At 48.7% G+C, this 25,794-nt stretch overlaps 1 protein-coding gene across 6 annotated transcripts in view; it reads right to left on the bottom strand.

Annotated features, from left to right (window-relative positions):
• Window positions 1-532: 532 nt before the first annotated feature.
• The window catches only part of ESCO2 (establishment of sister chromatid cohesion N-acetyltransferase 2), a 38,649-nt gene continuing 13,387 nt past the window's right edge, over window positions 533-25,794 (bottom strand). For 4 of the 6 annotated variants that reach the window (XM_064146584.1, XM_064146579.1, XM_064146578.1 and 1 more), the window contains exons 2-11: window positions 24,735-24,803; window positions 21,762-22,731; window positions 17,863-17,953; window positions 16,835-16,886; window positions 11,667-11,796; window positions 7,365-7,496; window positions 6,968-7,057; window positions 5,888-6,031; window positions 3,714-3,913; window positions 533-1,174 (exon numbers count right to left, since the gene is read on the bottom strand). In XM_064146584.1, the coding sequence (XP_064002654.1) occupies window positions 1,036-1,174; window positions 3,714-3,913; window positions 5,888-6,031; window positions 6,968-7,057; window positions 7,365-7,496; window positions 11,667-11,796; window positions 16,835-16,886; window positions 17,863-17,953; window positions 21,762-22,731; window positions 24,735-24,787 (2,001 nt within the window). In that variant the 5' untranslated portion in view covers window positions 24,788-24,803 and the 3' untranslated portion in view covers window positions 533-1,035. Of the gene's footprint in view, window positions 1,175-3,713; window positions 3,914-5,887; window positions 6,032-6,967; window positions 7,058-7,364; window positions 7,497-11,666; window positions 11,797-16,834; window positions 16,887-17,862; window positions 17,954-21,761; window positions 22,732-24,734; window positions 24,804-24,879; window positions 25,126-25,420; window positions 25,525-25,794 lie in introns of those variants that run through there. The other 2 variants (XM_064146581.1, XM_064146583.1) reach the window with 2 other exon arrangements.

The raw sequence follows: 25,794 nt of genomic DNA, 5'->3' as shown, positions 1-25,794 counted from the left end.
ATGTTTATAGATATGTAAAAGCTGAGTGCCAGGAGGCTGGAGCCAGGCTCTGCTGGGTGATGCCAGATGACAGGACAAGGGGCAGTGGGTGAAAGCTGAGGCATAGGAAGTTTGATTTAAACATGAGGAGGAATTTTTTCACTGAAGGTGACAGAACACTGGAGCAGGTTGCCCTGGGGAGTTGGGAAGTCTGTCTCTCTCTGGAGATGTTCAGTGCCTGCCTGGACTCATTCCTGTGTGGTCTGGTGCTCTGGCAGGGGGCTTGGACTGGGTGATCTTTTGAGGTCCTTTCCAGCCCCTGACATTCTGTGAGCCTGTGATAAGCTACATGCTCTGTGCAAGTTTTGCTTCTGGTTGTCATATTGTATAAAATCAACAGCAGGTTTGTGACCAAGATAACAGAGATACATAACTCTTGCCCATAGCTGGCTGGAGATGAAGAAGGTTGAACCACATCCTTGTCCTGCTCCCCAGCTTCTATTTGCTGCCTTCTGTGAATTCCTCAGACTGGGAGGAAACAAGCTCCAGCAGCAGCATTTCACACCTTTTATTGAGCAGATAAACCCAGGGACACCTTTCCCTGCAACACGACACTTACACAGAGTCCAAGTCTTGAGTGCTGGAGACATCCTGCCACAAATCAGTTGATTTAAGACATCTACTCTCTGTCTATCAATGTAGCAACTGCTTGTGCTAAAGCTTCTATCCCAGACAAGTTCTTTTACTGCAGAGCTCAGCATTATGTACCCACACCCCAAAGAGAAAACATATATTAATTAAAACTCTTAAAGAAATTAAGTTACAATAAACTTTAGCTTCAGGCACCCCCAAACCTACCTGAAATCCCAAGGAGGTTCCACTACAACACAACTGTACACAAAGTGACACCCACTCCCCTGGCTCACACACGTGAGGGGAAGAAAAACAAACAGCAGGAAAACAGCATTGAGCCACGTTAGCAAATGCTAATTTTAAATACACACAGTTAACTCTCAGGCTTTTAACGAACCTCAGCTTGCAGTAAATGAAGCCAAATTAATTGTTAGAGATGAAATTATAAACCAGGAAGTTGGGGGTCTGGCAGTATTTCGTGGCAAATGATTTGCCGTCTGGCGTCGGGTCGGAGAAGGCAATTTCCGTGGTGCTCAGGTAGCAGCCATACATGAAGGTGCTCCTGGAAGAGAAAGTGGGGAACCATCAGCACATCCCAACCAGTCCCTGCTTTATAGTCATGTCCTAAAACACCCTTCAGCATCCCAGCACGATTTGGGTTGGAAGAGAGCTCTAGAGATCATCTAAAGCAGAGTTACCAACAGCAGGTTGGCCAGGAGTGAAGGAGGATCCACAGCCTCACTGGGCAGCCTGCTCCAGGGCTCTGGCACCCTCAAAGGAAAGAAGCTTCTCACATTCAGACACAACCTCCTGGATACCAGTTTATGCCTACTGTCCCTTGTCCTGTCACTGATACCACTGAAAAGAGTCTGGCACCATCCTCCTGCCCCCTACCCTTCAGGTGTTGAACAGCACAGAGAAAATCGCCTCTCAGTCTGCTCTCCAACTCATGTGCTGCTATAGTCTCATGGATCACCAAATTCCCTCTCAAGGCAAGTCTGAAGACACCAAGCTGTGTGGTGCAGCTTGGGAACAAGCCAACCGCATGAGGTCTAACAAGAGCAAGTGCAAGGTCCTGCAGCTGGGTGGAGGCAATTCCAAGCACAAATGCAGGCTGGGCAGTGAGTGGCTGGAGAGCAGCCCTGAGCAGAGGGACTTGGGGGTGCTGCTGGAGGAGAAGCTTAACAGGAGCCAGCAGTGTGCACTTGCAGCCCAGAAAGCCAAGCAGAGCCTGGGCTGCAGCAGCAGAAGTGTGGCCAGCAGGGCCAGGGAGGGGATTCTCCTCCTCTGCTGTGCTCTGCTGAGACCCCACCTGGAGTACTGCATCCAGTTCTGGAGCCTCTATTCCAAGAGGGATGTGGAGATGCTGGAGTGTGTCCAGAGCAGGGCCAGGAGGATGCTGAGAGGGCTGCAGCAGCTCTGCTGTGAGCACAGACTGAAAGAGTTGGGGCTGGGCAGGCTGCAGAAGAGGAGGCTCCCAGGTGACCTTCTTGTGGCCTTTCAGGATCTAAAAGGGGCTCCAAAAAAGCTGGGGAGGGACTTTTGAGGCTGTCAGAGGGGAGTGGAGCACAGCTGGAGGTGGGGAGCTTGAGAGTGGAGGTGAGGAGGAAGTTGTTGAGCAGGAGAGTGGTGAGAGGCTGGACTGGGTTGCCCAGGGAGGAGGTTGAGGCCCCATGGCTGGAGGTGTTTAAGGCCAGGCTGTGTGAGGCTGTGTGCAGCCTGCTCTAGGGTAGGGTGTCCCTGGGCATGGCAGGGGGATTGGAACTGGCTGCTCCTTGTGGTCCCTTCCAACCCTGACTCATTCTATGATTCTAAGTCCATCTTATTAGATGAGAGGAAGTTTTTAAGTATTGCTACAAGCTTGAAAAGCTTGGAATTTCCTGCCTGGAAAGACTTAAGTGTTTGGGCCCAACAATCTGTCCCTTCCCCCCAACATGCAAACTCTGCTTGGAAAACACAGACCACAGAGCTTGGTGTTCCTGTTAGACACAGTTTGGTCCATGCTGGTGTCACATTTTTAACACAAATTCAGTTGAATATACAGGGAATCATTTTTCTTGGAAGAGAACTCTAAGGCAATCAAGACACAAAGAATATAGAGGCACCCTCAGCTGTGAAGTAGCGATTCCAGACCTGCTTGATGACACAAATATATCACAGGATCACAGGATGTCAGGAGTTGGAAGGGACCCAAGGAGATCATTGAGCCTAACCTCCCCCACCAGAGCTCAGATTACAGAGGAACACATACAGACAGGCCTGGAAAGTCTCCAGGGAAGGAGACTCCACAACCTCTCTGGGCAGCCTTTGCCAGTGCTCTGGGACCCTTACAGTCAAGAAGTTCCCCTTTGTGTTGAGCTGGAACCTCCTGTGCTGCAGCTTACACCCATTGCTCCTTGTCCTATCCCAGGGAGCAGTGAGCAGAGCCTGTCCCCCCCTGCTCCTGACCCCCAGCCCTCAGATGTTTATAAACATTGATTAAATCCCCTCTCAGTCTGCTCTGCTCCAGACTAAACAGCCTCAGGTCTCTCAGCCTCTCCTCACCAGGCAGTGCTCCAGTCCCCTCATCATCCTTGTAGCTCTTTGCTGGACCATCTCCAGGAGATCCCTGTCTCTCTGAAACTGGGGGGCCCAAAACTCAACACAGTATTCAAGATGACGTCTGAGCAGGGCAGAGTAGAGGGGCAGGAGAACCTCCCTTGATCTGCTGGACACACTCTGCTTAGAGCACCCCAGGATCTTGGCCACAAGGGCACATTGCTGTGCCATGGATGTTCTCTCCCAGCACTCCCAGGTCCCCCTCCATAGGGCTGCTCTCCAGCAGTCACCTCCCAGCCTGTACTGGTGCAGTTTGTTCTGCCTCCCCAGGTGCAGGACTCTGCACTTGTCCTTGTTGAACCTCATTTGGTTCCTGTGTGCCCAGCTCTCAGCCTGCCCAGGTCTCTCTGGATGGCCACACAGCCTTCAGCTGGATCAGCCAAGCCTCCCAGCTTGGCGTCATCATATCCCTTTCCCTGAGTTTCTTTGCAACACTTGTATCATTTTTCCCTCCCAAGGATGAAGCTGAGAAGGGATCCTGGCATCCCCTGACCACTCCCTACCTGACAACATCCACCAAGCGCCGGGCGATGCCCTTTCTGCGCCATGAGGCCAAGACCCAGATCCTGCTGATGCCACAGACAGCTGGTTCTGGCTCCGTGGAGCAGCGCCAAGCCCTCTGCTGCTGCTGCTGCTGCTGCTGCAGGTCTTCCAGTTCAGATGATGATGGCACTGCTCCTGGCTCTGACAGCACACGGAAAGCCTGTGGAGATGAGCAGAGGGATCAAACTGGTTCTTCCAAACGGGAGAAACCTGCTCTCAGCCTTGTCCTTGGCTCCCTTACAGAACACAGCAGCACTCAAATGAACTACACAAGTTAGCCGACTCTTGCCAGCAAAAGCTCACCTTGACAGACTTTGCAAGCAGGGCCTGTTGTGACAGGACAAGAGCTGATGGTTTTAAACCCAAAGAAGGGAGATTCAGACTAAAGAAAAGGAAGAAATTCTTTGCACTGAGGGCAGTGAGGCACTGGCCCAAGCTGCCCAGAGAAGTCAATGCTCCATTCCCTGGAAACAATCCACATCAGGTTGGACTGGACTTTGAGCAACCTGATCTAATTGAAGATGTCCTTGCTCACTGCAGAGGACTTGGCCTAGAAGACCTTTAAAGTGCATTCCTACCAAAGCCATTCTGTGATTCAATGTCTCAGTCTGTAGCAAAAGTGGAAGCTTTTCTTTCATCCATGGTTTTCATTTTGTTTTGCCCTTTTTGTTTTTATTGAGTGGGTTTTTTCCCACAGAATCCCAGCACAATGCATCATGGGGGTTGAAAGGGACCTCTGGGAGGCATCTATTTCAACACCCCTGCTAAAGCAGGGCCACTCAGAGCAGGTTCTCTCAGATAGTGCCCAGACAGCTTTGGAATCTCAAGAGGAGACTCTATAATCTCTATGGGCAGCCTGGTCCAGGGCTCCAGCACCCTCACAAGAAACAAGTTTTTCCATATCTTCAGGTGAAAGCTCCTGGGCTCCAGTTTTAGCACACTGGCCCTTGTGCTGTCACTGGGCACCACCAAAAAGTGTCTGGCCCCATCTGCCTGACATCCACCCTTTAGAATCATAGAATCAACCAGGTTGGAAGAGACCTCCAAGATCATCCAGTCCAACCTATCCCCCAGCCCCATCCAATCAACTAGACCATGGCACTAAGCTGTTGATCGACACCGATTCTCTTCTCCAGGCTAAAGAGCTCCAGTTCTGTTACCCTTCCCCTTCTTGTCAGAGGTGCTCCAGTTTCCTAAGCATCTTTGTAGCCTTCTCTGGGCTTTTTCTACTAGTTCCTTCTCTGTCTTGAACTGGGTAGCCCAGAATTGGACCCAGGATTCCAGATGTGGCTTTCTCTTGGCAAAGTAGAGGGGGAGGAGAACCTCCCTTAATCTGCTAGCCACACTCAATGCCTCCAGTGAGAGATTATTTGCCTTCTGGGCTACAAGAACTCATTACTGACTTGAGAGTAACTTGTCCACCAGCACCTGCAGATCTCATAGAATCAGAGAATCTGTCAGGGTTGGAAGGGACCACAAGGATCAGCCAGTTCCAACCCCCCTGCCATGGGCAGGGTTAGGGTTGTTCCTCCCCAGGGGCAGGACCTTACACTCGCTCTTGCTGGACTTCATGAGGTTCATACAATCATAGAATAGAATCACAGAATCAGTCAGGGTTGGAAGGGACCACAAGGAGCAGCCAGTTCCAACTCCCCGACATGCCTAGGGGCACCCTACCCTACAGCAGGCTGCACACAGCCTCACACAGCCTGGCCTTAAACACCTCCAGCTATGGGGACTCAACCACCTCCCTGGGCAACCCATTCCAACCTCTCATCACTCTCATGCTCAACAACTTCCTCCTCACCTCCACTTTGAATCTCCCCACCTCCAGCTTTGCTCCATTCTCCCCAGTCCCTGTGCATCTTTCTCTGCACAGATGCTCTCCAGCAGATCAACCCCTAAACTGTCCTGGTACAGGATGTTATTCCTTCCCAGAAGCAGGACCCTATACTTGCCTTTGTTGAACCTCATGAGGTTCCCCTTTGCCTAACTCTCTAGCTTGTCCTTTTCTGTTTGTAAATGATTTCCTTAGCTTTAGTCTCATCCATTCTGTGCCAGGCCAAGAGTTCTGTCCAACAGCTCCCATTTTTTGCCTGTGATTTCACCCTCTCCCACGCAGTCAGTAACACACCTGCTTGATCTGTTCAGCCACTAAGCACCCAACAATCATCTTCTCACTGGACACAAACAGGTATATTTTTGCCCTGGCTGGACAGGTCAGAAGAACTTGCTTGAATCCCAGTTCGTTATCCACGATTTCCCGCACATCTTCTGCCTAAGGACACAAGACCAGAAAGTGTTGTGTGAGTAACCAAGACAAAAGTCCTTCAACTCTAGCATGAAACTGTCTGAAAACACAACTTCCCCCCCCCCCAGATAATCCTATATTTTCACTAGATCAGGCTCCAGCTGCGCAGGTTTTAACCATGGTGCTTAGGGATGTAGTTTAGTGTTGTCCTTCCAGACTAGGTCAAAAGTTGGACTGGATGAGCTTCTGTAAATCTGTCTTCACCCCTCTGTACCTTCTTCTCGATTCCATAAAATCATAGAATCAAGCAGGTTGGAAGAGACCTCCAAGCTCAGCCAGTCCAACCTAGCACCCAGCCCTATCCAGTCAACTAAACCATGGCACTAAGTGCCTCAGTCAGGCTTTTCTTGAACACCTCCAGGGACAGCAACTCCACCACCTCCCTGGGCAGCCCATTCCAATGCCAATCACTCTCTCTGACAACAACTTCCTCCTAACATCCAGCCCAGACCTGCCCTGGTACAACTTGATACTCTGTCCCCTTGTTCTATTGCTGGTTGCCTGGCAGAAGAGACCAACCCCACCTGGCTACAGCCTCCCTTCAGGGAGCTGCAGACAGCAATGAGGTCAGCCCTGAGCCTCCTCTTCTCCAGGCTGCACACCCCCAGCTCCCTCAGCCTCTCCTTACAGGCCTTGTGTTCTGCCTCACAGCCCAGTCCTTGGGGCAGAAAGGATGAGGTTATGCTGGTTATATTAAAACAAGAGCTCCAGCACGAGAAGCAGGGTTAAGAAATGTCAGGTGGCTGCCTGCAGCAACCCAGATTATGCCACAACCCCACTCAGCTCTCCCACCCACCCCAAGCACTGGTGAATGGTGCATGACCACACACTGAGGTAGTTCTGGGAGCTAGGCCAGCAGAAAGCTGATCTACAACCTCACCTCCAAAACAAACAAACACAAACCTTCTTGATGGCGTATTTTGGGTCACTTGGAAGAATCAAGACAATTTTCCCATCCCAGAACTCAGCCACAACACGTTCTTTCTTCCAACCCTGCCACAGGAGGGGGAAAAAAAACGCAAACAAACAAGAGTTAGCAGCTTAGCAAGAGAGAGGAAGGGATTCAGCACAGATCCTGGCAGATGGAGCTGTAATCTGAACCAGCCCATCATTTCAGGAATTAAATCACATTCATCACAGTGATGAAGCTGGACAGCTGCTGGAACTGTCCAACTGACCCTTTAACCTCCCTCTCTGGATGCCAAAGTGTGGCCCAAAGCCATCTCAATCATCCCTGGGTATCACACAGCACCTCATCTCATGTCCTTGTGCTGAGCTGTGAGTGCAGCCATGTCCTCACCACGTATCTGAGTGCCTCGAGGAACCTCTCGTGGTACTGGATGTGTTGGGCCTCATCCTCAGGGCTGGCAGCTGTGTAGATCATGCCACACGACTTGCAAACCACAGCACCAAAATGCTTCTGCCCGGCATCCTAGGGAGAAACACAGAGCTGAGGCTGTGCAAAGCCATCTTCTGTTTAAAGAACAAGGTTAAGAACTGTCTCTAGTAACAATAATCAAAGACTTGAGCCTTTGTTTTTGTCTGGATTTATGAAGAGGGGGTTGAGCTTTCACTTATTTGCAGAATATTCTGAATTAGAGAGGATTCAATACTCCATGGAATACAACCAAGGAACTGTGCAATGGTGTGGGTGGGAAGAGCCCTTTAAAGGTCATCTAGTCAAATCCCCTTGCAGTCCGCAGGGACAGCTTCAGTTGGATCAGACTGCTCAGAGGAACATCCAACCTGACCTGGAATGTTTCCAGGGATGGGGCATCCACAGTGACATTGATGAGGGCACAGATAGAGTCTGCTCAGCAAGTTTGCTGATGACACCAAGCTGGGAGGCTTGGCTGATCCAGCTGAAGGCTGTGTGGCCATCCAGAGAGACCTGGGCAGGCTGAGAGCTGGGCACACAGGAACCAAATGAGGTTCAACAAGGACAAGTGCAGAGTCCTGCATCTGGGGAGGAAGAATAAACTGCAGCAGTACAGGCTGGGAGGTGACTGCTGGAGAGCAGCCCTGTGCAAAGGGACCTGGGAGTGCTGGGGGAGAGCATCCATGGGGCAGCAATGTGCCCTTGTGGCCAAGATCCTGGGGTGCTCTAAGCAGAGTGTGTCCAGCAGACCAGGAGAGGTTCTCCTGCCCCTCTGCTCTGCCCTGCTGAGACCTCATCTTGAGTACTGCCTTCGGTTTTGGGCTCCCCAGTTTCAGAGGGACAGGGATCTGCTGGAGAGGGTCCAGCAAAGAGCTACAAGGATGATGAGGGGACTGGAGCACTGCCTGGTGAGGAGAGGCTGAGGGACCTGAGGCTGTTTAGTCTGGAGCAGAGAAGACTGAGAGGGGATTTAATCAATGTTTATAAACATCTGAGGGATGGGGGTTAGGAGCAGGGGGGGACAGGCTCTGCTCACTGCTCCCTGGGATAGGACAAGGAGCAATGGGTGTAAGCTGCAGCACAGGAGGTTCCAGCTCAACACAAGGGGGAACTTCTTGACTGTAAGGGTCCCAGAGCACTGGCAAAGGCTCCCCAGAGAGGTTGTGAAGTCTCCTTCTCTGGAGCCTTTCAAGGCCTTTCTGGATGTGTTCCTCTGTGACCTGTGCTATGGATTGTGTGGTCCTGCTGTGGCAGGGGTGTTGGATTCGATGATCTCCTTAGGTCCCTTCCAACCCCTAATATCCTGTGATCCACCACTTCCTCTGGGCAACCTGGGCCAGTGTCTCACCACCCTTCATGAAAACAATTTCTTCCTTGCACCTAGTCTGAATCCCTCCTTTTTTTTTTCTAGTTTAAAGATTTGTTCCAACAGGTCCACATCCCTTCTGTGATGAGAAATCAATGTATTATTTGGAACAAAACTTCAAATGGATCAGCAACATTCTCATGGAAGAAACAATGTAGAAGAACAACATAAAAAAAACCACCCACCAAAAAAGGTAAATTCTGTACAATCTTTTCATCAGTTATCTAAAAATAAGCTTATTTTTAGCTCTGGCAGTACACAGGGAGGGGGAAGAGCATGAACCAAATGCCAGCTGTGCAGGCAAACAGCAGATTGCTCTCTATGCAGCGAGGTGAAGCAGAGAACAGCTTGGTCAGGACTCCTCTTACCGCCCTATGCTGGCTGATTCCCTTTGCTCAACTCCCAGTTTGAGCTCCCCCCCACTTGCAGTTTGTCCCTCTTAGGGGACAGGGTGCTTGCTGTACCATGCCATGCCAGGCACATTAGTGCTTGTGGCTGCCCAGCCAGAGTGTTTATGGCAGCAATGACAGCCAAGGACACGCTGCTGCTTTCCTCTCAGCCAGGTTTCTCCCTTCCACAGGGACCAGCTCTCAAAACACTCAAAAATGTGTATCTGTGAGGTCTCAAATTTGACAGAAATCATCCAAACTATTCAAAAAGGTGCTTGAAAGGGCAGGGCAGCAAAACAGAATGATCACATCGGGCCTGTTCCCTTGGGAAAGAGGCTGGAAAAGGTCTGCATGCCACTAAGTGAGAACAAATGGGTTACTGAAAACTTACTCATCGCTGAGGGTGTGTTTTCTGGAAATCCACACATGTGATGGCTACGTGACACATCAGCCCCTGTGACACCATCTGGCCACCTCCTGCTCCAAGCTGCTGCAAGCAAAGTTCCCCAGGGCTCAGTGTTTGGGCCTGTTCTCTCTAATATCTTATCAATGATCTGGACATGGGCAACCTCGGTATGTTTGCAGACGACGCCGAGTTGGGCTGCAGTGTTGATCCGCTGGAGGGTAGGGAGGGAACTAGAGAGGGATGTGGCCAGGCTGGATTGATGGGCTGAGTTTCAACAAGGCCAAGTGCCAGGTCCTGCACCTGGGTCACAACAATGTCCTGCAATGCTGCAGGCTTAGGGAAGTGGCTGGAGACTGCTTGGCCACACCTTGAGTGCTGTGTCCAGTTCTGGGCCCCCTAGTTAAAGAGAGATGTTGAGGTGCTGGAAGGTGTCCAGAGAAGGGCAAGGAAGCTGGTGAGGGGCCTGGAACACAAACCCTATGAGGAGAGGCTGAACGAGCTGGGGGTGTGCAGCCTGGAGAAAAGGAGGCTCAGGGCAGAGCTCATTGCTGTCTACAACTACCTGAAGGGAGGCTGTAGCCAGGTGGGGTTGGGCTCTGCTGCCAGGCAAGCAGCAACAGAACAAGGGGACAGTGTCAAGTTGTGTCAGGGGAGGTCTAGGTTGGATGTTAGGAAGAAGTTCTTGCCAGCAAGTGATTTGCCATTGGAATGGGCTGCCCAGGGAGGTGGAGGAGTCGCTATGCCTGGAGGTGTTGAAGCCAAGCCTGGCTGAGGCACTTAGTGCCACGGTCTGGTTGACTGGCCAGGGCTGGGTGCTAGGTTGGACTGGCTGAGCTTGGAGATCTCTTCCAACCTGGTTGATCCTATAATTCCATGATAAAAGAACCTGGAGGTCAGTAGCTGTCTGAAGATGAGTCAGCAGTGTGCCCAGGTGGCCAAGAAAGCTCAAAGCATTCTGGCTTCTATCAGCAATAGTGTGGCCAGCAGGACTAGACCAGAATTTATCCCTCAGTACACAGCCCTCGTTAGGCTGCACCATAAGTCCTAGGGTAAGTTTCAGGCTTCTCACTCCAAGAAGGACATGGAGGGGCTGGAGCAGGTCAAGAGAAGGGCCATGAAACTGGTGCAGGATCTAGATCATAGGTCTTGTGAGGAGTGGGTGAGGGACCTGCAGTTGTTTAGCCTGGAGACCTTCTCCCTCTCTACAAGTCCCTGAAAGGAGGCTGGAGTGAGGTGGGTATTGGTCTCTTCTCCTAAGGAACAAGCAATAGGAAAAGAGGAAACAGCCTCGGGTTGTGCCAGGGGAGGTTTAGATTGGACATGAGGAACAGCCTCTCCCCCAAAAGGGTTGTCAAGTCCTAGAGCAGACTGCCCAGGGAAGTGGTGGAGTCACCATCCCCTAAGGGGTTTAAAAGCTGTGTAGATGTGTTGCTGAGGGACATGATTTAGTGGTGACATATCAGTGCTGGATTCATGGTTGGACTTAATGATCTTAAAATGTCTTTCCACATCTCAACCATGCTATGATTTTATAAAACAAGCTCTCCACACTCAAGGACAACAGCAGGAAGGCAGATGTGGAGCTACTGGAGGGGGACCAACTCGTTAGCAGAGCGAGCTCCATCGAGGCTCAGCTTTTGGGTGCACATTCCTGCTCCCAGGCTGCCCTGGCTGACATCTGCAATTGTGGTCGCAGTGCTGTGCAGGCCAGGAAGCCATGGGAAAGGAACAAGATCCAGCCAAACCCACTCCTATAGCATCCATGCAGGCTTGGCTGAGCTTCCTGCAAGTTGTTTTCTTTAATATCATGTTCCATAAATCTCTTTTGAATCTTAAAACCTAATAAAGTGTTAGTCTCAAGGAGACAATCTCAACGAATTTCACAGCTACTACCCTGTCCTCATCTCATGTTAAACACATTCATCACTGCTCTGTTCTGGTCACCACAGTGTGAGCTGGTTTGAGGTTTCCACCTAAGGAAGAACACTTATTGGTTAACCTCAAGCCATGTTTCTGGTTTCCCCAACTCCAAGCCACCCAGCATGCCCCAGGGGAAGGCTTACAATGATCATCTGATCTTGGGAGCGCTTGCAGAGCACTTTGGTCTTCTTGCTCTTCTGTGAGGAGTGAGGTGGTTTTGCAGGAGGACTGGACCCAAAAGGACAAGTTGGTTCATCCAGGGTGGCCTGCAGCCTGAAAAATCAGAGAGATGAAAGTGAGTGGCTGCAGACAAAAGTTAACATGTCAAGTACCAGTGACTCTGAGGACAGAACACCCCAAACTAAGCCAACAAAGCTCATGCCTGCAGTGGTGGCAGCTCCTCTGGGGAAGGGAGGGAAAGGGGCTCTAAGAAGAGCCATAACTCCATCAGAAGTAAAATAACTCTTAAGCACCTCTTCCCTTTCCAAACCATCTCATTTCCAAGAGAGCAGAAATTCAGCAGCTGAGAAGCAGAAGGCCAAGGCCATGAAGTATGGAAACTGCAGGTGAAGGAGAGGTGCCCTAGTTCAGTACCTTCCTCCTCAACCTGCTTTGAAATGGATTTGGACACCCAAAATGCTCCTGTGCAGACTCAAGCTGCTCAGCTCCAGCAATCCTGCACCTGAGTCTAACTGGGATCCAAAAAGAGCCCAAGTCTGACCTAAACAGGTTGTACAGACATTCTCTGAACTTCAATGGTGTGTAAAACCATAGCTATGATCACACCCCAAAAACGTGTCTACCCTTCAAAGGCTGAGGAGAATGGTGAGTTTGCAAAGTCCCCAGTGGATCAAAGGACTCAGAGATGAACTACAGGAGATGTGGCTGTGAACATCTGAAAAGGGGAGCAGGGTTGGTTGTGTGACCAGGTTGTGGCTCACTATACCACAGAGCCAGCAGTGTGCCCAGGTAGCCAAGACAGCCAATGGCATCCTGGCCTGGATCAGGAACAGTGTGGCCAGCAGGACAAGGGAGGTTATTCTGCCCTTGTACTCAGCACTGCTCAGGCCACACCTTGAGTGCTGTGTCCAGTTCTGGGCTCCTCAATTCAAGAGAGATGTTGAGGTGCTGGAAGGTGTTTGGAGAAGGGCGACAAGGCTGGTGAAAGGTCTGGAACACAAACCCTATGAGGAGAGGCTGAGGGAGCTGGGGGTGTGCAGCCTGCAGAAGAGGAGGCTCAGGGCTGACCTCATTGCTGTCTGCAACTACCTGAAGGGAGGTTGTAGCCAGGTGGGAGTTGTCCTCTTATGCCAGGCAAGCAGCAACAGAACAAGGGGACAGAGTGTCAAGTTGTGCCAGGGGAGGTCTAGGCTGGATGTTGTTAGGAAGTTGTTGTCAGAGAGAGTGATTGGCATTGGAATGGGCTGCCCAGGGAGGTGGTGGAGTGGCTGTGCCTGGAGGTGTTCAAGCAAAGCCTGGATGGTGCCATGGTCTGGTTGACTGGATAGGGCACTAAGTGCCTCATCCACTCTTTTTCTGAACACCTTCAGGAAGTTTTGGGCCAGTCATTCCAAGGACATTGAATTGCTGTAGGAGGTCAAGAGAAGGACAACAAAACTAGTGAAGGCTCTAGAACACAAGCCTTGTGAGAAGTGGCTAAGGGAACTGAAGTTGTTGAGCCTGGAGAAAAGGAGGCTCAGGCAAGACCTTCTCACTGTCATCAACTCCCTGTAAGGAGGTTGGACTGAGGTGGGGGTCAGGCTCTCCCCATAAAGAACAAATGACAGGATAAGAGGAAAGTTCCTCAAGTACCCAGGAAAGGCTGAGGCTGGATAGGAGAACAAATTTCTTTCCCAAAAGGAGGGAAGCCCTGCAAGATGTTAGGAGGAAATTCTTCACAGAGAGAGAGATTTGCATTGGAATGGGCTGCCCAGGGAGGTGGTGGAGTCACTGTCCCTGGAGGTGTTCAAGAAAAGACTGGATGAGGCACTTAGTGCCATGGTCTAGTTGATTGGATAGGGCTGGGTGATAGGTTGGACTGGATGATCTTGGAGGTCTCTTCCAACCTGGTTGATTCTATGATTCTAAGAGGCTGCTCAGGCACGTGGTAGGTCACCATGCCTGAGGGGATTTAAAAGCCCCATAGATGTGGTGCAGAGGGACATGGTTTAGTGGTGACCCAGCAGTCTTGGGCTTGATGATCTTAAAGGTCTCTTCCACCCAGAACCATTCCATGGCTCTATACAAATGTCTCAGTTTACAAGATGGGTTTCAACCACAGAGGAGCACATTGTAAGGGGCATTAACAACTGCATTTTTCCCTCCTACCTTTAGAGTTGTGTGTGTATGTGTAGTGGCCACTTCTTAAACCATCTCAAAGCAGAAATCTGCAACGATTGTGCAGTGAACCTTAACATGGAACTAATTTAGAGATCCACCAAAGAGTTTTTACAGCTTTGGCTACCAAGGAGAATTTCCAAAGCGGAGACTTCATGTAGGAAAAGCTTGTGCTCATCAGCTTCCCAAGGGAACACTACAAATCCAAGACTGATGCTGAGTTAATCACAAACAACAGGATTTCCACATATTCCAGAGCTTCACTTGCACCACGGAAGATATTTGAAAAGCCACATGAGGAAGGAAAGCAAATATCACAATCAGCTGCCTTTCAACACCTCTGTGGTTGAGGCCTACAGTAGCATGACAAAGCCTGGAAGGTTTATTTTGGCTCTTTTAGGAGCAAATTGAAGCATTTTCTTTTCTTTTTAATGTTCACAATAACAATAAAACCACTCTGAGCCCAGTTTAACAAAATGTTGATTGAAGATGGGAGAGGAATTTGTAATTCTTTTTCTTGCACAGAAAGTAAGTCTTCCTCCATTAGGCCTGCAAGTACTGCAGAAACTTATTTGAAGCTAATTAAGCAGTAGAGGCACCAGGTAGAATCATAGAATCAAGCAGGTTGGAAGAGACCTCCAAGCTCAGCCAGGCCAACCTAGCACCCAGCCCTGCCCAACCAACCAGACCATGGCACTAAGTGCCTCAGCCAGGCTTGGCTTCAACACCTCCAGGCACAGTGACTCCACCACCTCCCTGGGCAGCCCATTCCAATGCCAATCACTCTGACAACAACTTCCTCCTAACATCCAGCCTAGACCTCCCCTGCCACAACTTGAGGCTGTATCCCCCTGTTCTATTGCTGGTTGCTTGGCAGAAGAGATCAACCCTACCTGGCTACAGCTTCCCTTCAGGTAGTTGTAGCCAGCAATGAAGTCACCCCTTAAAACTCCTCTTCTCCAGGCTAAACAATCCCAGCTCTACACCTTATAGGTAGGTCTCTAGTGCAGATATAAACATACATTTAGAACCCACACCACTGATAACATCCTACTGAGGTACTGTAGAGCCTCTTTGCTCCTTAATTCAAAGACTTGTGGAATAGTTTTGGTTGGAAGAGACCTTTAAGTCCACCAAGTCCAACTCTTTACCCAGTACTGCCAGGTCGCCACTAAACCATGTCCCTCAGCACTACATCTACACAGCTATTTAATGTCTACAGGGATGGTGACTTCACCACTGCCCTGGGCAGCCTGTTTCAGGCCTTAACAAACCTTTTGAGGAAGAAATTGTTCCTCAAGTCATACCTAAACCTCCTCTGGTGCAAATGGAGGCCATTTCCTCTCACGCTAACACTTGTTCCTTGGAAGAGGAGCACAATCCCTACCTTGCTCCAACTTCATCTCAGGGAGATTTAGAGTAAGGTCTCCTTCAGCCTCCTTTCTTCCAGGCCAAAAGCCACAGCTCCCTCAGCTGCTCCTCACAAGACTTGTGCTCTAGACCCTTCACCAGCTTTGTTGCCCTTCTTTGGACATGCTCCAGCACCTCCATGTCCTTCTTGGAGTTAGGGGCCCAAAACTGAACCCAGGATTCAAGCTGCAGCCTCATCAGTGTCAAGTGCAGGGGGACAATCACTGCCCTAGCCCTCTGATAACACTATTCCTGATCCAAGCCAGGATGCTGTTGGCCTTCTTGGCCACCTGGGCATGCTGTCAAAGGTCTCTGGCTGATGGGAGATGTAGGTCCCTGAGGGGCATCCAGCACAAGGACTGGAAGTTACCACTTGTTGTGGACACTGCAGACATAGAAGCAGAAGATGCATAGAATATGCACATAAAACATCTCTACAGAGCCCAAACACCACCAAGTGCCAGCCATTCTTGGTGAAGAATCTGTCTTTCAACAATTCTCCTTGTTCTAGTACTTTGATCATTAGCAAGAGTTAAGAGAAACTCACCAGCTCCTTTTTAACTGAAGAAGTAAAGCACATCAGCTCAAGGACAGGTAGAAATTCACTAATAATAAAAAAGGCTCAGGAGAGACCTTCTACCAAGTAGGCAGGGTGCTGAGGGATATCATCTAGCGGTGACCTGGCAGGTGTAGACACCTTCAGTCCTTCTAATAGCAGCTGTTACCCTTGCATCAGCCTCGTGTTTTGGATCAGCAACAGTGTGGCCAGCAGGACTCCGGCAGGGATCGTCCCCCTCTACTGGGCACTGCTGAGGCTGCACCTTGAATCCTGGGTTCAGTTTTTGGTTCACTCACTCCAAAAAGGACATTGAGGTGCTGGAGCATATGCAGAGAAGGGCAGTAAAGCTGATGAGGGGTCTAGAGCACAAGTCTGGTGAGGAGCAGCTGAGGGAACTGGGGTTCTTCAGCCTGGAGAAAAGGAAGCTTGGGGAAAACTTTATCACTCTCTACAGCTCCCTGAAAGGAGCAAGGTGAGGGATCAGTCTTTTCTCCTAGTGACCAAGAAACAGAAACATGACAAGAGAAAATGGTCTCAAGTTGGGCCAAGGGAGGTTTTGGTTGAATGTAAGGAACAATTTCTTCCCCAGAAGGGTTGTCAAAGCCTGGAACAAGCTGCCCACAGGAATGGTGAAGTCCTCATGCCTGGAGGGATTTAAAAACCAAGCAGATGTAGTGCTGAGGGACACGGTTTAGTGGTGACCTGGCAGTGCTGAATTAACAGTTGGACTTAGTTATCTTAAAGATCTCTTTGCACCAAAACCATTCTATCATTCTAAGATTCTACAGTAAGGAAATACTTGTTACCCTCTTCACATGCTGGAAATGCCCTAAACCCATGGAAATGTAACTCTTCTTCTCTTTAAATGAAAAAGAACCCACAAACACACTCAAACCAAACTCATGCTCCCCAACTATACACAGATGAGGAGAAAGCCAAGCTGTTATATTAAGAACTTGTAATTCTGCATCTCTGATCCTCCTTGGAGAGCAAAGATAAACCTACCTTTTCTTACTGGCACTGAATATTGGGTAGACAACGGCATCTGAAGGAGGTGCTGGAAAAGAGGAGAGAAGTTACTGTGGTTTGAGATCCTCTTTAGCCATAGAGCACCTCGATACAGAGAAACAAAACTTCAGACACAAAGGAAGCTTCAAAAGGATCCACATGGAATTCAGAGAAGAGCTTTATCAGTGCTGGGAAGCTGCTGATGCTAAGGGATATGAAAGTTATGTCCATGCATCTTATCCAGCTACCATTACCTTTGATTTAAGGTAATCACTGACAATGAAGTGTTATTGATCAGCTTATCTGGTCTCTTCCTCTCTCACACTGGAATTATGAAGCCAAAATTTCTGCTTCAGTGGTTTAATGTTTCCTTGGCTAGTGAAAGGAAGGAGGTTGTAGCAAAGTCAGGGGTGGTCTCTTCACTAAAGTAGCAAGTGACAGGACAAGTAGCAGCAGCCTGTAATTGTGCCAGGGAAGGTTCAGGTTAGACACTAGAAACTATTTCTTCCCCAAAAGGGTTATCAAGCTCTTGAGCAGGCTGCCTGGGGAAGTGATGGAGTCCGTATGCCTGCAGAGATTTAAAACCCTTGTAGATGAGACCCTGAGGGATATGGTTTAGTGGTGACCTGGCAGTGCTGGGTTAAATGTTGAACTTGATGCATGCTGGTGGTTGGAAAGGACCTCTGGAGATAATCTAATCCAATCCCTGTGCTAAAGCAGAGTGAACTCAGAGCAGTTTGCCCTCCAAATTCAGGTGGAAACTCCTGGGATTCTGTGAGAGAAGTCAGACAGCAGGATCAAAACAAATTGCACACAGCTGAAAACTAAACCAGATTCATCAGCATTTCCATCATGTCTATGTGTCCAGTTTATTAAAACACTGAAAAACATGATGAGGTGAGAATTCAACAGTTGATCCTGCTGGGGAAAAACAGATAACCCAAGAGATTTTTCCAAAGTCTCATTCACCTCTTTCTCCTACAGCACCAAAAGTCATTAACCAGGAGTGACATAATCCATCTTACCTTGCTTGTCAATTTCACACAGAGCCTGGCTTGAAAGGATGACACAATCATCTGACTCACAGGTTGTAGAAGGGTTGATGTCATCTACATCCTGTAAATTAAGACTGTTTTTTAGGACACATACAAGAGTTCCTATGCAATGAAGTTATCAGTGAGCAGACATAGATTCACAATTCAAGTGATCAGCACAATAAGCATTAAGTGACAGTGTCAGGTGTTGCACACAGTTGTATTGTCAGTGACAAAACATGGTCCAAAACTGGGTCAAGTCTTGTTCAACATCTTTATCAATGACCTGGGTGAAAGGACAGAGTTAGACTCTCAGCCAGTTTGCTAATGGCACCAGACTGGAACACCACCAGGCTGTGCTGCTGTTCAGCAAGACCTGGACAGGCTGGAGATAAGGTCAGAGGGGAATTTAGTTTAGAATCCTGCACCTGAGGAGGAATAACCAGGACATGTTAGAGGGTGAATTGCTGGAAAGCAGCTCCATGAAGGACCTGGGAAAGCTAGTGGAAAAACTCCCTTTAAGCAAGTCAGCAATGTGCCCTCATGGCCAAGACCACCAACAATCTCCTTCGTGTGCATTAAGAGCATGGCCAGCAGGAGGATGGAGGTACTTCTGCCCCTCTACAGCAAGGCCATATCTGGAGCACTGTGTCCAGATCTGGGCTCAACAGTTCAAGAGGGAGAGGGAGCTGCTAGAGAGAGTCAGAGGCTACCAAGACGCTGAGGGGTCTGGTGCACCTCTCTGAGAAGGAAAGGCTGAAAGCTCTGGGGCTACTTAGCCTGAAGAAGAGCAGCCTGAGAGGGGATGATTTGCCATTGGAACAGGCCACCCAGGGAGATGGTGGAGTTGCTATCTCTGGAGGTGTTCAAGAAAAGCCTGGCTGAGGCACTTACTGCCATGGTCTAGTTGATTGGCCAGGGCTGGGTGCTAGGTTGGACTGGATGAGCTTGGAGGTCTCTTCCAACCTGGTTGACTATGATTCTCCATGCTTATTAATATCTAAAGGGAGGGATCAAGAGGATGGGCCTAGATTTTTTTCAGGTGTCCAGCAAGAGGACAAGGGACAATGGGCACAAACCGGAACCCAGGAAGTTCCCACTGGACATGAGAAACTTAGTGTCTCACATTCCTGACTTGGATGTCAGTATGTTTTTGCAGTGTAGCATTCATAAACCACAAATGCCACCCTGTGCAGTCTAATCTTGCATAGAATCATAGAATCAACCAGGTTGGAAGAGACCTCCAAGATCATCCTGTCCAACCTAGCACCCAGCCCTATCCAGTCAACCAGACCATGGCACTAAGTGCCTCATCCAGGCTTGGCTTCAACACCTCCAGGCACAGAGACTCCACCACCTCCCTGGGCAGCCCATTCCAATGCCAATCACTCTCTCTGACAACAACTTCCTCCTAACATCCAGCCTAGACCTACCCTGGCACAACTTGAGACTGTGTCCCCTTGTTCTATTGCTGGTTACTTGGGAGAAGAGGCCAACCCCACCTGGCTACAATGTCCCTTCAGGGAGTTGTAGACAGTAACATGATCGCCCCTGAGCCTCCTCTTCTCCAGGCTAATCAGGCCCAGCTCCCTCAACCTCTCCTCATAGGATTTGTGTTCCAGGCCCCTCACCAGCTTTGTTGCCCTTCTGTGGACATGCTCCAGCACCTCAACATCTCTCTTGAATTGAGGGGTCCAGAACTGGACACAGTACTCAAGGTGTGGCCTGACCAGTGCTGAGTACAAGGGAAGAATAACCTCCCTTGTCCTGCTGGCCACACTGTTCCTGATGCAGGCCAGGATGCCATTGGCTCTGCTGCCCACCTGGGCACACTGCTGCCTCATCTTCAGCCTACTATCTGTCAGTACCCCCAGGTCCCATTCCTCCTGGCTGCTCTCAGCCACTCTGTCCCCAGCCTGTAGTGCTGCTTGGGGTTGTTTCGGCCAAAGTGCAGAATCCTGCACTTGGCCTTGTTAATCTCATCCCATTGGCCTCTGCCCACCCATGCAGCCTGTCCAGGTCCCTCTGCATGTGCAGTAAAAGACAAAACAAACAAGACCAACTCAAAAGCATTTGATTCTGCTGTGATGGCGGAGATTTTGTGCTGGCAAAACATTTCCCAGAAGTTAACTTGCCACAGCAAGTGCTGAAAAAGGGAATTTGGTGACTTCATTGCTGTAAAGAGGATACAGGCTAAGCTTGGCCTTGATAGATGTTTGGGTGCTGCTGCAGCTGGTGGCTTTGCCTGGTGACTGTGCTGAGATGGGAAATAACAACACTGTCGGGTACAAAAAAAGCTGAGTGCAAGGGTGGGGAATAAAAAGTAGTTTGGGAAACTTTTCTTTTTACAGGACATTTGAGAGAGACTTCCAAAAGCAGGGAAGATGCAGTGGTAGTCAGAGAATGTGAGAGTCTCAAGTCTTCCTGAGAGACTTTAAAAACCCATCTGGATGTGTTCTTGTGTGGCCTGCCCTAGGTGATCCTGCTTTGGCAGCAGGGTTGGACTACTTGACCTCTAGAGATTCCTTCCAACCCCTAACATTCTGTGCTTCTATGATCTTTGCTACCTGGGAGAAAGGAGCTGCTGAATGAGCAGATAAAGAAAATAATCATTAAAAGATAGCCCCAGAGCAGCTCAAATAAAAGCAGAGGCTACACCAGAAAGAGACATTTTGTGACCCAGGGCAAATAGCTAAATAAAGACACTCTGGAAACAATTTTACTTCACAGGCTGATAAGCAAATGACTAAGGAAACAAGGAAAGCTTTAAAAGGAGCACAGGAGCAGAGATCTGGAGAGGCAGAACTATCCTCCAGCTTGCAGTAAGTCATATTTTCAGACAGTTATCTAAGAAGGTGGCTCAGGACCTCCCACAGAATGTGGGATGTGATCATGACCTCCACAAAACTCAGCAAGGTCACACCTGACATATGGAACAGTGATTAAAACAAGAGGAAAAAGAATAGGACATTTCAAAGTTTCATTTTCAGCTCTGCCCTTTAGTAAGGAAATAAAATGATCTTCACCATCAGAAATGGAGCATTTCATAGAATCACACAATTGGGTTGGCTGGAAGAGATCTTTGAAATCACTGAGTCCCACCATTAACCTAGCACTGACAGGTCACCACTAAACCATAACCCTCAGCACCACATCTACATCAATCTTTCCAGGGATGGAGATTCCACCACTTCCCTGGGAAGCCTTTTCCAGGACTCAACAGCCCTTTCCATGAAGAAATTCTTCCTTGTGTTAAGCCTAAACATTCTCTGGTGCAACTTGAAGCTGTTTCCTCTTATCTTATTGCTTGTTCTGTGGGAGAAGAAGCTAACATCCAACTCATAGCTACCTTTCACAGAGGTGTACTCACTGACAAAGTCTGACTTCAGCCTCCTTTTGTCCAGACTACACAACCTCAGTTCCCTCAGCTGCTTCTCACAAGACTTGTGCTCTAGACCTTTTACCAGCTTCATTGCCTTTCTCTGAACCCACTCCAGCACTTCACTGTCCTTGGAGAGTGAAGGGCCCAAAACTGAACCCAGAATCCAAGGTGCAGCCTCAGCAGTGCCCACTAGAGAAGAACAATATCTGCCCTCAACCTGCTGGCCACACTATTGTTAATCAAAACCAGGGTGCTCTTGGCTTTTTTGGCGACCTGAGCATCCACACCACATCTCAGAGCTTGTGACAGGCAGGAATGTGACAACGACTTTCTGAAACTTCGGGTTTATGCTTTCATAAGGCAGGCATAAAGCTGTGAGTTTTCTAGCCAAAATCCACTAACACACCTCAACAAACACCCTGTGTCTGAATAACTGGAGCACACATGTTCATTTCAGCAGCTCAGCACAGTGTGTGCATGACCCATTCCCCACAACACCTCTACTCACCACATTCCCTGTAGCTGCAGGCTGGGAAGGACCAGCAGGGCTCCCACTTGCCTGCAGAGAGTTTTTCCCTTCACTTTCCAAGTCTCTCTCTCGGTTCATGCACCTCATCGAGTTCTCCCTGCTCTCATTTTTCAGCTTCTGAGGCACAGAAACATTCCTCAGTACATCACCCCCTTCAGGAATTCTGTTCCTATCAGCTGAATTAAGCTTTGCAGGTGGTGGTGGTGGTCCAGGTTGGTCTTTTTCTTCCAGAGGTTTGGAGAGACCTTGGGGAGACCTTGTGTCTGCAGCTGGTTTTTTACTGTGCGATTTCTTTTTGGCAGAAAAAAAAGCTGCTCCCAACTGGAGTTTCAGGGCTGGTTTCACTGTCATGCTTAAGACTCTGAAGGGTGAATCCATCTTCTTTTTAATCAGGCAGCTCACATTCTCTTTCCCCACACTAGGCTTTCCCACTGTTGTCTCTCCTTTTGCCTTGAGATGTTTGGGGGCAGTTTTGCCACAGCTGGGGTTGGCTGAGGGCTTGGCTGGTTTTGAGCTCGCATTTCCGCTTCCGTTCACATTCCTCTTCACAGTCCTGCTGCCAGCTGGGAGATTTTCATCCCTCTTAACTAAAGTGCAGTTCTCCTTCAGTTCTTTCCTCTCCAGAGGATTGAGATAACAATTCTCCTTGCTGTAAAAAGTCTCTGTGCTCACAAAGTACTTGTAGGAAGAAGCAGGTTTTGGGGACAATTCCATCAAGGATTCCCTCTGCGTGTGAGCTCCAGTTGCCTGAAGGGGTGAAATATTCAACCTCCTTGACAGTGCTGGCTTCACCACAACATCCTCATTTTCCTTCATCTCATCACTGGAGCTTGATGACCATTTTATTTGAGAAGCAAACCCTTTACTTCTCAATGTCTTCAGTGGAGACAGACCTCCTGCAGAGCCAGTTGCCCTCTTCTTCACAGGGGTCTCAAAAGCTAAGGGTGAGCTGTAAAAATAATTAGGGAGTAAAACATCACACACTGTGGAAAGCTTCTCAATCATTATTTCGTTTCAATAGCAAGTAATAGCACTAAATTTGCACTCAGAGTAGTTCTCTGCATTTGTGTATACCCTGAAATAATACAGGTATCAAAACAGAAACATAGAGGGACCACAAGGATCATCTAGTTCCAACCCCCCTGCCATGGGCAGGGACACCCGATCCTAGAGCTAGGCTAGTAGGACAAGGGAGGTTATTCTGCCTCTGGACTCAGCACTGCTCAGGGCACACCTTGAGACCTGTGTCCAGTTCTGGGCTCCTCAATTCAAGAGAGATGTTGAGGTGTTGGAACATGACCAGAGAAGGGCAATGAAGCTGGTGAGGGGCCTGGAGCACAAACCCTATGAGGAGAGGCTGAGGGAGCTGGGGGTGTGCAGCCTGCAGAAGAGGAAGCTCAGAGCTGACCTCATTGCTGTCTGCAACTACCTGAAGGGAGGTTGCAGCCAGGTGGGGTTGGGCTCTTCAGCCAAGCAACCAGCAACAGAACAAGGGGACAGAGTGTCAAGTTGTGGCAGGGGAGGTCTAGGCTGGATGTTAGGAGGAAGTTGTTGGCAGAGAGAGATTGGCATTGGAATGGGCTGCCCAGGGAGGTGGTGGAGCTGTTTTCCCTGGAGGTATTAAAGCAAAGCCTGGCTGAGGCACTTAGAGCCATAGTCTAGTTGATTGGCCAGGGCTGAGTACTAGGTTGGACTGGCTGAGCTTGGAGGTCTCTTCCAACCTGGTTGACTCTATGATATGATTCTATCATATAGAGCAGGCTGGCCAGAGCCAGCATGATCAGAAAAATATCAAAAGGCCAAAGACTGTCTCACCATTTTCCACATATTTATGTTTTCAGAGAGCAAATCTATTTTCTTGCCTCAACTTGTTAAAACAAAAGCCACTCTACTTCCTGAATTTTCACTTCTGACAAGATCAACCTGATTTGTGGTTAAGGAGAAAAAAAAAAACAACAACCAAACAATGTTTGCATTGTTTCAGGGCAGCTCTAACCTGTGCCTCTAAAGAAGCTTGTGCATTCCTCATCCTCATACCCATCCTACCCTAGATCAAGCTGGCCAGAGATCCATCCAGCCTGGCCTTAAACACCTGAAGGGTGTTTATGGTTTTAATGATTTTAAAGCAGGTTTTGTACTGAGATCATCTGAAAGGAGCTTGAAGCAAGGTGGAGATCAGTCTCTTACCCCAAGGAACAAGTGATAGGACAAGAGGAAATAGCTCCAAGTTGCACCAGAGGAAGTTTAGGTAGGACATGTGAAATGTATTCCTCAAGAGTTGTCAAGCCTTGGAACAGGCTTGACAGGCTGCCCAGAGCCATAGTGCAGTTACCATCCATGGAGGGATTTAAAAGACATGGAGATCTGAGGAAAAAACCTTTTCAGTGATGCCCAGCAACAGGACAAGGAGCAATGAGCACAAACAGGAACACAGAAGGCTCCACCTGATAATGAGGAAAAACTTCTTCCCTGTGAGAGTGATGAAGCACTAAGATAGACTGCTCAGAAGGACTGTGGAGTTTCCTTCTCTGGAGAGACTCAAAACCCACCTGGATATTATTCTGGGCAACTTGCTGTGAGTGACCCTGCTTTAGCAGGGTGGGGTTGGACTAGATGACCACTAGAGGTCCATTCCATCACATACCATGCTGGGATTCTGTGAACAGGAGCCTGCAAAGGATCAGTGCAGTGTAACAGCCTTTCTCATTTTTAACTCTGTTCTGTACCATAGATGGAAGTTCATTTTTTCAGCATCAGCTGCCCTCTGTGTTAGATGAAACCTCTCAATATGTTCAGTAGTCATTGCACGAAAATTAAACATGGGCTGATGCTAAGTGTGTCTCAGAACCACCTTGATCTTTTTTCCCCCCACACTAAAAGATCTTAAGGATTTTAAGCACTCATCTGGTTCTATTTTAGAAGGGAATAAATCTCTCTGAGATGTGAACATACCCATCACAATCAGTAGAGCTGCGGCTCCTCTTCTGTGGAGTAACAGCAGCCATTTCTTCACCACAGCACCTGAAACAACACATCTTTAATGACTGGAAACAGGTGTCCCAGTGAAAAACAGAACTCAACACAAATAAAAACCCACCTTAGTAAAGAAGGAAGAGGAGGTATGGGACTGTGGTTAAAAAAAAAAGACTGAATAACAGCTGTTCAGGCATGATGGAGGCAACAGCATGCAGAAAGAGACATAGAACAGAACAAAATCATGGAATGGATTGGGTAGGTGTCTTGGTTCTAATTTAAATTCCCAGAGACTCAAATATGTTTGACAGAAACAATAACATTTTTTTTTAGAGTGCACTTCCCTATTCCCCCTTCTTTCCCAAAAGAAAGAAAATTAGATGTAGAGAGAGGAAAGGTAAGCACACCCAAATAAATCATCTCACTCCCATTTGGAAGTTGAAAAGAAGAAAAGTTTAACAATAAATTAAAAAGGTATCCGAGGTGGGGAAGTTACAAAGTATAGGGAAGGGAAAGCAAATACAAAAATGTGTAAATGTGGCCAGATTTTTTGATGGTAAGGGTTAGGGTGGGTGATGGCCACGTGGTAAAACAGAGAACCAGGAACAGGATGGTGATGCTGGGAAGCAGGGAAAGCAGAGAGAGAGAAAATAAGGAAGTCCCACCTGCTTTTATAGACCTTTAGACAGGAAGGAGGAATGGGCTAACCACGAATCACCTGGTGGTGTTCAGACCCACCCCTGGTCAAGACCACCTAGGGTCAGGTTCAAGGTCACTCCCCTTGGAGGGTTAACCCTGTACAGTAGGAAAGGACTTTTAAAGATCATCCAGACCAAAACCCTTACAATAACCAGAAGCATCTTCAACTAGAGTAGGCTACTCAGAGTACCATCCAACCCAGCCTGCAGTGGTTCTAGAGATGGGGCAACCTGAGCCAGGGTCTTACCACTTTCACAGTGAAGAATCTATCCCTTGTATCTAATCTGTACCTCTCCTCTTTTAGGTTAAAACCATCACTCTTCATCCTGCCACAACAGGC

This window comes from Pogoniulus pusillus, chromosome 7 (genome assembly GCF_015220805.1).
Source record: "Pogoniulus pusillus isolate bPogPus1 chromosome 7, bPogPus1.pri, whole genome shotgun sequence".
NCBI lineage: Eukaryota > Metazoa > Chordata > Aves > Piciformes > Lybiidae > Pogoniulus > Pogoniulus pusillus.
The sequence above is the reverse complement of the archived record's forward strand: the minus strand, read 5'-3'. Positions and strand labels throughout refer to the sequence as shown.